Source organism: Dreissena polymorpha, chromosome 3 (assembly GCF_020536995.1).
Source record: "Dreissena polymorpha isolate Duluth1 chromosome 3, UMN_Dpol_1.0, whole genome shotgun sequence".
NCBI lineage: Eukaryota > Metazoa > Mollusca > Bivalvia > Myida > Dreissenidae > Dreissena > Dreissena polymorpha.
The window spans coordinates 2,822,237-2,835,995 of record NC_068357.1 but is presented as its reverse complement, the minus strand read 5'-3'; the positions used below and the strand labels follow the sequence as shown (position 1 = coordinate 2,835,995).

At 33.5% G+C, this 13,759-nt stretch overlaps 1 protein-coding gene across 1 annotated transcript; it reads left to right on the top strand.

Moving 5' to 3' along the window:
* The first annotated feature begins 1,272 nt into the window (after positions 1-1,272).
* On the top strand, positions 1,273-12,317 carry LOC127874149 (SUMO-activating enzyme subunit 1-like). Its single transcript, XM_052418341.1, has 9 exons — positions 1,273-1,452; positions 4,221-4,332; positions 4,905-4,964; positions 5,680-5,936; positions 6,742-6,844; positions 8,874-8,979; positions 10,028-10,172; positions 10,777-10,846; positions 11,982-12,317. Exons 1-9 carry the CDS (start codon positions 1,367-1,369, stop codon positions 12,069-12,071), a joined length of 1,029 nt encoding a protein of 342 aa, XP_052274301.1. The 5' UTR covers positions 1,273-1,366; the 3' UTR covers positions 12,072-12,317.
* Positions 12,318-13,759: the final 1,442 nt, after the last annotated feature.

Here is a 13,759-nt window from a genome sequence, read left to right as displayed (position 1 = left end):
TTAAAAGTTTAAAGTGGTCAAACTATTTGAGAGTTCATCTTGTAAAGTAGCTGTATGTTGCGGGTATTTAGGAATTAACATAACAGATGTCTTTGGATGGGGTATGTAATGAAGTTTGAAAAATTGATTATGGAAGTATGCTTTCATTTCTCCAATGTAGTTCAATTATCGGGAACATCTGTTGGCATGGTCTTAGTTCTTGATTAACAATTTGGCTCGTAGGTCAACATTACTTCAAACCAATACATTATTCAGATATGATAATTATATAAGGGTAATTCCAATTTCCCAAGATACATAACGATACAAGTTCTGATTGAATGTGTATCGAACGTGTATCGAGGTTTGCATAATCGATTATAGAAGTGTTAGGTTTTATATAACCAATGTGGGTTGTCCGTAGAGAACATCTGTTTGTATGATCAAGTATGCTAATGAAATGAGGTCCCTGTTCCCAAAGTGATAATTGTGTATTGCACTCTTCTGCTGTGACATGTGGTAGATGCAGGAGCGATCCATCCAATCAACAAGGGTTATTCGAAGGGGTGGGTTTAGTAAATCGTGGAAAGAGTATCAGTTAACCAATCAAGAATGGGATCAGACATATCTAAACTTTATGTTAATTTTTCCTCAGAATAAAATGCTGTGAGGTTGTTGTAAGATTGATTCTGCGGTTAGATTTGAAAGTCTGCGGTGACAGTTGTCACGTTTTCTTGACGGGGCGGCCATGTTCGCCGCCGCACTGTAAAATTGTACTTCATGAACATTAGAAGCGTTGTGTTAGAAATTTTTAACAGAAATAAATCTCGATGAAAGCAGAAATAAACTCCGTTTGTTACTGTGTGCTCTCCACGAACAATGTGCAATTACGCTACACCGGGTTCGATCCTCATTGTGGTCGGTGATTTTTCTGGCTGGAATACACAAACATAATCTTAACAGCCAGTCATAGTAACATATTTTGTTTCAATTCATTTAATATGATTTGTTTAATGTGCTTTTTATTGTATTACGCACATTTGTAGCATACATACGATCAGGGACTAATACATTTTGTCCCTGATACGGTTGGCGACATTTACAAGCGCATATTTCATTTTTTCTGTTTAGGCATATTTTAATCAATTTGCAATAATAGAACTGATTATTGATTACTTTTTTTTTCTTCAAAAATATGCTTTCATGGTTACTCAGATCAACTAAATTTATTTACGACTATGTTGTAAATCAACGGTTTAAAACTTGTATGAAATAATTTATTAGTGCGGTGTAACCTTTATTAACAAGGGACACTACTCTAAGTGAAACACACCGGCTTTGCTCTCTATTCCGTGAACGAGTATTGTTAAATACAAGACTGTTAAATATGGTAGAAAAAGCAATTATAACTGAAGACGAAGCTGCTCTATACGATAGGCAGATAAGATTGTGGGGTTTAGATGCTCAGAGACGGTACGTCTTTGAAAAATACTTAAATATTAATTCGTACCCAGGATTTTTCGTTCCACATATTTTTTGGAAAATTCTCAAGTTGGAAGCATCAATCAATTTAATTGATACTCACCGATTATGTATTTTTGCTGCCATAACGTCTGAAAATGATTCTTATCTTATATTACTACATAACTTTATTTCAGAAATACAAATATTTAATAAACATTAGTCGGGAAAAATCTAATGGTATTGATATGTGACTTTTGAGTTAGTTCTTCTTGAATGCTCTGAGCTTTTAAAAGTACATACGTACAGCTCAGAGTTCTTCTTGTTAACCCATTTTTAATGTAAAAAAATTATGTCTCACGTATGTCTATAAAATCGAGTTTATTCAACAGAATACATCGTTACAAACAAATACCTGTTATTACCGATATCAATTTGCGAGTGAATTGTGCAGAAATACTCAAAACAAAAACTTTATACAAAAACCATTATCAAACAAAAAGCCGAAGTTTTGAACTGACATTTCGATCTATCTTACGGATGTTCCGGAGATAGTCGGTATATTACAATTGGTAGATTAGACCCGAGATCTATCTCGCCAAGGATTCCGGAGATAGTCTATAGCGTATTTTAGATTTCGGAATTACTCTGAATACTCGGCAAAGTCCATTGCAAAAACATATTTATTTAAATGAACCGTTGATGTGTTTGAAACTTTAGATTAATATCAATATTATGCGAGCATAACATACCATGTTAGTTGTTTTAATTTGCGCATTAATAATATGGATATATGTACGATCTCTTTGTGTTTATTTATGCCAGAAAATAGTTTATGTGGCTTATATTTTGGATTAAACTGCCGCCCGGATTCTCGGCGGGGGACTTGACATGGAAAATGCTGTAAGCAGTTGCAACTCCGAGCCACCGAGGGTCAATAGCTGGGAGTTGGATTATTGCAACTAACTTTTGAGTGTCACTGTCCAGGCCTTTTCCGCTCCATTTTGGGAAAACGCCACACTGGAATTTTTGGAATTTCTCGTCGTGAAAAACACTATTTTGGGAAAAAAAATCATCGCAAAACTGGCTTAATTGGAAAAAATAAGCGCATATAAATAGTGTTTCTTATATTTCAAAGAAGCCATTGACTGGTAAATAACAACTATTTTGATAACATATAATTTAAATTTTACAAAATATTATGAACATGTGTGATAAGTACAGGGTTTTTAATCTGATTTTGGGGAAAGGGCCTGGACTTTTTTGAGGGGAAAAAAATCACGCGAATTGCCGGATTTTGGGGAAAATAAGGAAAGTCTTAAATAATCAATTTGACATATTTTACTGTTTTTAAAACAAATTCAAGGAAACAGATCAGTTAATTATGCGATATTTTTCTATTTTCTACACTGGATCAGGTTATCTTATATATTTAAAGGTTAAAAAAAAAAAATATATTTTGTTTTTGGGGGGGAATTGGGAAAAAAAAATTCGATTGGGAAAAAAACAACCAGATTTGCATTGGGAATGGGGCCGATATTCGGACCCGTGACATAGGGCGGAAAAGGCCTGCTGTCTATCAATATAATTGATTTATCCCATAGAAGCTCATGTCTATCTCATAGTATCCACCCTCCTCATTGTATCATGACGGAAACAAAAAACCTCAAGAAGTGCTGAACATTTAATCTTTTTCACTTTAAAGAAGTTGTAATATATTAAATGTTAATTACTGAAAACTACAAAGATTATTTTCATGATTCCTGGTTTTCATTGGAAAGTAAGTTATGTTCATTCCTGGGTGATGCTTTGATTTTTAAACAGGGGTTTTTCCAGCCATTTTGGGAAAAAAGGAGGCTGGTCAAATTGGGATTTTTTAATCGATAAAAGTGGCAAATTTGGGAATTTTTTATCGACAAAAAGGACCAAATTGGGATTTTTTTATCAACAAAAAATTGACACAACAGGTCTTTTCCTGGCCATTGTGGATAAAAATCATATAAATTATAGTTCTATATTTTTTAGGTTTTTAAAAAAATAGAATTGAGATATAAAGTCTAATAATCATAAGTCGTAAGACACTCTTTCTTTAAAAAAAAAAAAAATCAATTTTTTTTTGTTGAAATTGATAAAAGAAATAATAAGTTTGTGATCGGGTCCGTTTGCTTTGGGATCGGGTCCATTTTACGGCCTTTTGTACATAGCAGAAAACCCCCTGTTAAATTACCTTACACACAATTGTATTAGTTTGTTTATCGCTCATAAGTCGCTTATAAGTTATTTGTAAAAACAATGTTAAAGCATTTAAGAACAGAACAAAATTTAATATTGTATTCACTTATTTAAGCATATTACTTCTCATGGTGAGAGTGCTGTGTGTTTATATAAACAATGAATTGAGTATATAAACCATATATTTAAGGAACAACATGAGCAAGAGTTTCAATTTTTAATTGAGAATCTATTTATACATGTAGCACAATCACATGCTCAAAAGTTACAAATCTAGCAGCCATTCAAAAGGGCCAATATAATGAGAAACTTTGAACATGATACAGATTACTACAGAGAGCTAGGTCAAGCCAGTACTTTGCCAAAACATATGCCATTTAATTGCAGTTTTTGTTGGCAATGGTATGTCCAAGAATACACAGTCATTTAACTATACCGTAGATGGACATGGTCACATGTTCGTTTTTTTTTACTTTTAACTTAAAATATTTAGATGTATTGGTTAAGAGGGCTGATATTACAGATACACATGTATTATTGTTCTGCAGATTGCGTGCAGCTAAAGTTCTGCTCGTTGGTGTGAGAGGTCTGGGCGCAGAGGTGACCAAAAACATTGTGCTAGCAGGGATAAAGTCAATCACTCTGCTTGACCATGCTCTGGTGATTATTCAAAAACATATATTTTTGTTCAGTTAAAAAAGTTCAATTAATGTGTACTAAATACTGAAGGTAATATAAATACAGGAATGAAATAAGAATTGGCATTTGATATAATTCATAAATATACACATACATTAGCACGGGCAAACTTGCAGAATACAGCTGAAAATTCAAATTTGCAAATTGGTTTTCCTGCTGCTGGCAAAAAATGTGAGTGTAAAATATTTGATGAAATGACAAAAAAAATCATCATTTTCAATCACTATTGGTAGTCTTTTACATTATATTTATTACTTTTCAATCAGATTTTGAATTGAAACAAAGAAAAAACCTAACTATATAACATTATTGTAGTACATTGTACTAAATATTGTAGTTAAAAGGAAAATACATATAGCAGAAAGATGCATATATAAGTTTTTATTACTGAACAAGCATATGTTACAATATGATTAGAAAGGAGAAACAAACTGCAGAATCTCGTGACTATGATGATTGTGTGTGTGATTTCTGGACTGTTAACTTGTATATGTGTTGACTTTTTACACATGTTTACACTTAACACTTTTCAGGTTACGAAAGAGGATTCAACATCTAATTTTCTGGTAGCAAGAGATGATATCGGAAAAAATGTGTGTATTTTTATTTCATAAACCTGTATTAAATATGTAGTAATCTCTCATAGGTATCATAATCAGAAATTGCTCTAAAATAATCACTCATTGAAATAGATCCATTCATTCTGCAGGAGTTTGGCTTTTTCCTCAACACCAACTTTTAAACATAGTATCCAGTTGTATTTTTGTCCCCTACCAGTTTCACCGGAGGGGACTTATGGTTTGTGCTCCGTCTGTCAGTCAGTCCGTCCGTCACACTTTTCTGGATTCTGTGATAACTTTCAAAGTTCTTAATATTTTTTCATTAAACTTGAAACATGGATAGATGGCAATATGGACATTATGCACGTCATTTCATTTTGTTCCTACGTCAAAAATTCTGGTTGCTATGGCAACAAATAGACTAGAAATACTGCTGAAAATTGTGGTTTTCTGTATCCTGCGATAACTTTTAAAATTCTTAATATTTTTTCATGAAACTTGCAACATGGATAGATGGCAATATGAACATTATGCACGTCATTTCATTTCGTTCCTTCGTCAAAGATTGTGGTTGCTATGGCAACCAAAAAAATTTCTGAAAATGGTGGAATTTCTGACAATGGTGGAGCCGGTAGGGGACAATATTGCTTGACAATAGCCTTGTTTGTTGTGTTTCACTAAATTACTTATTGAACAGTAATCTGTAATCAATAATATATAAGCTGTGAGCTTTACTCTCTGGTTGTAGCGAGCAGAAGCAGCAAGGTCCAGAACCCAGTTACTTAATCCAATGGTAGAAGTATCTGCTGACACTGAACATGTGGAAGAAAAGCCTGAGGTTTATTTCACGAATTTTGACGTTGTGTGTGTCCTGTGCTGTAAACCATCTGAGCAGATGAGAATTAATCAGATATGTGCGGATAACAACATCAAGTTTTTCTCTGGCGATGTGTTTGGTTACTATGGATACATGTTCTCAGATCTTGGTTTCCATGAGTATGCAGAGTAAGTAAGAACTGCAAATAATAATGAATCTTAGTAACCTTTGCATACTGATTTCTGAAGTTATTCTGTGATCTAACTAGGGTCGGCCACCAGCGTAATGTTACAATACATAAATAGAAACTTAAAAAAATTACCCGTACTTGTATATACCGTTTCATTAAAAAACGATATATTTTTGGTATGCTTAACCTTATAGATCTAAATGAAAAATAATAAAATTACTGCCATACATGTATTTTATTTTATAAACAAAGAAAATAATTTTAAAATTCTGAGTGTAAATGGCCAAGACCTAATACGCAGACAACTCAAAATCTAATTGACAACAAACAGATTGGATTTTCTTTTAGATTGGATCCTCTTTTACTTATTGTTTTCTAAGGTCATAGGTAATATAATGTTAAATATGTCAATATTATAAAAGTTTGTGAAAGTTAAAACCTTGCAATCAAGCAAGCATTATTTTTTTTTAAATGTTCATTGAAAACAAAAGTTTAAAGGTAATCTGTTCAAGCATATTTGTGGGGTTTTATAAAATAAGAGTTATAATCAATATTTGACTATTCTTACAATATTTTTTGTCTGCATCATGGTTACACATATTAATTATTCATAAGCATTCAATTGTAATACCTCTTCGTCAGTCAAAATGTTTCCAAAATGCGCCTTTCTCTATTTCATGTTTTGAATGCAAATATGAAAATTAATGACATTAAGTTTTTATAATCAGTGATATTTTCCACTTCTCTTGTTTCTTGAATATTTTCAAAGTTTTCTGTTAAAAGTGAGTTAATGATTTTTGAAGGGAGATTCATAAGCCAGTGATTAAAGCAAATACCGCAGGAGACGGAGAACCAGCTCAGAAAAAGGCTAAGACAGAAGAACAGGAGATTGTTGTTGTAAAAAATGTATGTAACAGGCAGGGTTTAAAATGTCCATGAAAAGACTTTTTTCTTTTTTGTTTTAGAATAATCCTTTAATTGCTTATATCAATAAAAAGGCTAAAATCGTACTTGAATCTGACACAATATCATTATATTTAAAAATAACATAGAATATGCTTTTGCCATTATGATAATCTAAAACAAAATTTTCAATCAAATGTTTTCAATACTATTAATGGTGTTTGATTGAAACAAGCAGCCCATATAACCATGTCATGTCTTTTGACGTTGGGGGAGTTTTCCTGGCTCAAAATTGTCTTAAACAAAATTGTTCTCACAATGGAAAAATTCTTCTCATTCATTTTTAGCTCATCTATTTTTTGAAAAAAAAATGAGCTATTGTCCACCTTGGCGTCTGCGTCGGCGTCCGGTTAAGTTTTGTGTTTAGGTCCACTTTTCTCAGAAAGCATCAATGCTATTGCATTCAAACTTGCCTTTTTTAACTTGGTACACTTACTGACTATCATGAGGGAACTGGGCAGACAAAGTTAGATAACTCTGTCGTGCTTTTGACAGAATTATGTGCCCTTTTTATACTTAGAAAATTGAAAATTCGGTTAAGTTTTGTGTTAAGGTCCATTTTATTCCTTAAGGATCAAAGCTATTGCTTTCATACTTGCAACACTTACTATCATAAGGACACTGTGCAGGCAAAGTTATGTAACTCTGACTGGCATTTTGACAGAATTATGTGCCCTTTTTATACTTAGAAAAATGAAAATTTGGTTAAGTTGTGTGTTAAGGTCCACTTTATTCCTAAAGTATCAAAGCTATTGCTTTCATACTTGCAACACTTACTAACTATCTTAAGGGGACTGTGCAGGCAAAGTTATGCAACTTTGACTGGCATTTTGACAGAATTATGGGCCCTTTCTACTTAGAAATTGAAAATTTGATTAAGTTTTGTGTTTTGGTCCACTTTACTCCTAACGTATCATAGATATTGCTTTCATACTTGGAACACTCGCAATTATAAGGGGACTGTACAGGACAAGTTGCATAACTCTGGTTGTCATTTTGACAGAATTATGGCCCTTTTTTGACTTAGCAACTTTGAAAATTTGGTTAAATTTTGTGTTTAAATCAACTTTACTTCTAAAGTATAAAGGCTATTGCTTTCAATCTTCAAATACTTTCATGCTATCATGAGGGTACTGTACTTGGCAAGTTTAATTTTACCTTGACCTTTGAATGACATTGACTATCAAGGTCAAATTATTAAATTTTGCTAAAATTGCCATAACTTTTTTATTTATGATTAGATTTGATTGATACTAACAACTCTTACCTGACATACATACCACAATAGACTCCACCCAAACCATCCCCCACGCCCCCCACCCCAGAATCCCACCCCCCACCCAAAAAAAAATATTTAAAAAATCATTTTTTTTTAAAGATCATCTAGTAAATGACTACATCTTCACTTTATAACCCCCCGCCCCACCCCCAATTTTTTTTCAAGCATGGTTAAAAAACTATTTAAAAAAAAATGAAATATCGTCCAACCATCCCACCCAAGAATACCCCCCCCCCCAAAAAAAAAAAAAAATAATTATTTTTGCATTTGTTTTGTTATTTTTGGAAGATAATGTAATAAATGACCACACACCCACACTATACACCCCTCTCCACCCCACCGCTCCCTCCTTTGTGGTTGAAGTATTGACATAGGTCCCTTCACCTTTAAAAGAAAAATAGATGAGTGGTCTGCACCCGCAAGGCGGTGCTCTTGTTAAAAATAAAGTTTCAACCAAATATAAATATCTTTTTGGTCAAATGGCAGAATAAGTCCTGTTGACAAATTTATTCTCCTTTGTTAAACTTAGAAATATTGTTTGTCATAACTTTTGCCAATAAACGATTTTGTCTGAAGTAATAAAGTTCATTTTGTTTCTTTCACTTCAAATAAGTAATATTTTTGTCACCAGGACACCTTACAAAAGCATGGGTTCGGGCATGATAGTCGAAGCAGTTTCATTATTGATTTTAGTCTGTGGAGTTCAGGCGTTTAAAAGATGCCCTCGATGTTGACTGGTCAAGTCCTGAGAATGCCAAGAAACTAAAAAGGACCCCTGCAACATACTTTATTGTACAAGGTTGGTGTCCCAAAAAATTGTTATTGATACAAATATATTGGAACATAAACACATAATATAACCACTTAAAAACACGAAGAACGTTTGTGTTATGATTCAATGCAGTCAAACTGTTTCTTGGTATGATATACAATATTGAGTCAGCAGTAACTCATTTCAGTGCACAAACATTTCATAAATTTGCAAAACTAACTCGGGTGTTACACAGGAGTACAGTTTAAAATATTAGATACATTTGAATGAATTGCATAGTAAGTGATAACCATATCATGACATGTTGTACCTTTTCAGTGATCAATATGTCAGTACTTGTAAAGTATCAATGCTAAACCGTTTAGTGGAAATTCAATACTACGTCAGTATTAATTTCAGTGCTAAATCATTTCATGGAAATGCAATACTAAGTCACTACTTCTTTCAGTGGTAAACCATTTCATGGAAATGCAATACTAAGTCAGTTCTCATTTCTGTTAAAAATCATTTCATGAAAATGCAATAATAATTCACAATTTCCTTTAGTGCTAAACCATTTCATGGAAATGTAATACTTAGTCAGTACTAATTTCAGTTATAAACCATTTCTATGTATGCCATTTTAAGTACATACGCATTTCATTGCTAAGCCATGTAATATCAGTACACATTACAGTGCCCATTCAATTCGTGGAAATGCAACACTATGTCATTATTATTGCTTTGCTGAGTCAGTACTCATTTCAATGCTTAACCATTTTGCGGAAATGCTATACTAAGTCAGCATTCTGTTCATTGCTAACCCATTTTATGGAAATTTAATTGCTAAATTATTTAATACAAGTAACAAACAAAGTAAGAGATTATTTAAATTCAAAAGCATTTAATAGAAATTATAAACTAAATTATAGACATAATCAATTCCTAATATATTACGAAACCATCTCATTAAAGTAACGTATCAAGTAATTACTTATAAAATCTGATGATTGTTTCATACAAAGTCTGAACGCATGTCGATGCTCATCCCTATGAAAGTTATGCAAAAGTCATACTAAGTCAATGCTCTTTGCAGTGCTAAACCATTTCCTGGAGACCAAGGGACGCAGGCCGTGTGTGGATTCTGTAGAAAGGGATAAACAACAGCTGTTAACTTGTAAAGAGGAGGTTCTGAAACAGTGTGGCTTGAAGCCAGACTTTATGGATGATGAGTTTACCAGGTAAGTTTGACCGACTTATTTTTTCCTGCCAATTATCCAGTATTTCTGATGTATCATATGGTTGGTTTAATTACATGTTCATAATTGACTTTGTCTTGTCAAGGATGTTTTATTGTCTCCTACCGGTTTCACCGGAGGGGACTTATGGTTTGCGCTCTGTGTGTTTGTCTGTCTGTCAGTCAGTTACACTTTTCTGGATCCTGCAATAACTTTAAAAGTTCTTCATATTATTTCATGAAACTTGAGACATTGATAGATGGCAATATAGAAATTGTGCACGTCATTTCATTTTGTTCCTACGTCAAAAATTCTTGTTGCTATGGCAACAAATATATATATATATATATATATATATATATATATATATATATATATATATATATATATATATATATATATATATATATCTGACAATGGTGGAGCCGGTAGGGGAACATAAAATGCTTAGCAATAGTTTTGTTTAAATCTAGCACATAAAAACATTATAATATTTTTTATAGTCCTGTCGTCTTATTGTTTAAACTGTGATGATATTTAGATAATATTTGAGTATGAAGTTTGGTAAAAATTGTGTTGTTCAATAAAATGCTGATAATTTTTCCAGCAAATGTTTTGCTGAGTTAAGTCCTGTGTGTGCAGTGGTTGGCGGAATACTTGGACAAGAAATAATAAAAGTATGTGTAAGAATGTCAATTAAAATATTCAGTTTTTATCATGGATGAAAAGAAAAGCGCTTGCTATTGAACACTGTGGTTTTTTTTTGAAAACTGAAAAATAGTGTTTGCGGTTTTACTTGGGCTAATAATTTGATTGTAGCTAGGGATTGAATTTTGAAAACCACGCTTCGTAGTATTGTCCTTTTTCATATTTTTATGCACCCCCAAAATTTATTTTGGGGGGAGCATACAGTCGCCACTTCGTCTGTCCGTCCGTCAGTGTGTCCGTCCGTGCACAATTTTTGTCCGGGCTATTTCTCGGCAACTAAAGACCGGAATTCAATGAAACTTTATGGGAAGCTTCACTACCAAGAGGAGATGTGCATATTATCAGCGGGTTCTAGTCGGAAGATTTTTTTCACAGAGTTATGGCCCTTTGAAATTTTTCATTAACTGTACATATAGTGCAATTCTTGTCTGGGCTATTTCTCAGCAACTAATGACCGGAATTCAATGAAACTTTATGGGAAGCTTCACTACCAAGAGGAGATGTGCATATTATCAGCAGGTTCTGGTCGGATGATTTTTCACAGAGTTATGGCCCTTTGAAATATTCCATTAACTGTACATATAGTGCAATTTTTATCCGGGCTATTTCTTAGCAACTAATGACCGGAATTCAATCAAACTTTATGGGAAACTTCACTACTAAGAGGAGATGTGCATATTATCAGCGGGTTCTGGTCGGATGATTTTTCACAGAGTTATGGACCTTAGAAATTTTTGAAATTTTCCATTAACTGTACATATAGTGCAACTGTCCAGGCTATTTCTCAGCAACTAATTACCGGAATTCAATGAAATTTTATGGGAAGCTTCACTACCAAGAGGAGATGTGCATATTATCAGCGGGTTCCCGTCGGATGATTTTTCACAGAGTTATGGCCCTTTGAAATTTTCTATAAAAAATACTTGTCCCCCTCAAATACTGTGCCCTCAAGACGTTTCCTTTTATCTGAATATATAGTGCAATATTGTGACCAAAAAAAACTTTGGGGAGCATCACCCGTCGCCGACGGTTTCTTGTTAGTATAAGTTGAAATAATGTCTTCTGTCTGTTTGATTTGTGAACTTTGTATATGGATATTTACAGGCTGTTTCACAGAAAGATACACCCCATAACAACTTCTTTTTCTACAATGGTGTCGAAGGGAGCGGACTGGTGGACAAAATCGGCAGCTAAATAACAAGCCTATTTAACCAGTGTTTTTCAAAAGAGCAAAGACACTTGAAAGGATCTGAAAATGTAATACTGTAAAAATACTATTTTTGTGTATTTGTGTAATTCCCTGTATGGGCGTAATCGGACTGGTCGGTTTGAAATGTTGGAAGATTTTCACTGGAAACAACAGTAGACTTTGAAATTGTTGGGATATTTTATAATTAATGTTCACAGTGAAGGTTCGGGTATATTAAAGCAAGAAACTTTGTCCTTTTTATTGTTTGTTAATGTTATAAGATTGGTTGATTAAGATGAATTATTAAGTAAGTAAAGTATTTCAGGAGGTTTATGGACGTTTCGTGCCACTACCAGTTCGTGCCACTGATATTTGTGTTGAAAAGTGGTAGACGTTTCGTCCCACTGAAAATATATAGCATGATAGGTGTGTCTACACACAGTTTGAGATCGCTCTGAATGTTCTGAAAAGTAAAAAAGTTTGATAGGAACAATAATGACTATTATAGTATTTAAAATAATATGACCCTTTACACTACAAGTGAACATTCTTAACCCTAGGAAGTGCATAGAACAGCAACTATAGCTCTTATTTAGAATTGACAACTTCATATTTCAGAAACCATAACTCTTAACACTGAAGAGTGCATACTCCAATATCCTAAACACTAGGCCCAAAACTCAACAATTGGTAGTGCATTTTATATGGTACATAATATTTAACATCAGAAAGCACACAGCATACTATTATAAGCACATATGATTTAAACCCTCATCATTTCAATCAAACATACGGGTTACCACGACGAACACACAACACACCATGACAAACACACAGCATACCATGACGAACACAGAGCATATCTTCACAAACACACAGCGCATCATAACAAACACACAACACACCATCACAAACACACAACATACCATCACAAACACACACAATACTGTGGCAAGCACAAGCATACTACTATTAGCACATATATGTTTTAAACCCACAATATTTCAAATAAACAGCCGTTATATCAATCGTCAACAGTGGACAGTCGAGGCGTTCCATATTGTAGCATTGTTGTGTTACTATCCGTTTAGTGTTCACTTTTAAGGTAAAAACGCAAAAGAAGAATTTTGTGTATGGGATTGAGCTCAATTGCGCATGTAATTTAAGAAATCATTTTGCCGATTTAAAAAGGCCTATTTACGACGGAACGCGCGAAAGTCCATAGCTCCAAGGTCAATGTTACACTTCAAGGTCAAATAAGACATAATATAGATTGCCATGTCGGTAACATGATCATTCGTGTTATAAATAATAACCATTTGAAGACGGTGTGTTGCGTGGAAGTTTCTGCATGTGTAGCAAAATTAAAGGTAACACTTATAGGTCAAGTTTAAATTTGGGCTAAATACAGCTTATTCGGACTTCTTCCTTTATGAGGCTATATTAAGATAACTGCGAATAAATGCTCGTTATGACTCGTGATGATGTGGATATAGCGTGCATATTTATTTTGTCATATACCGAACAAAAACATACTTTAACTTCATCATTCATTAAATTAATTTAAAATAACTTGCCGGTATTAAACATGTTTAGCATAAGTAGATGGTGTGTTGCGGACAAGCCCTTGTTCTAAGCTCAAAAGGGAATGTCGGTCTTAGATGTAAAAAATATGATCATGAAAAAATGTTCA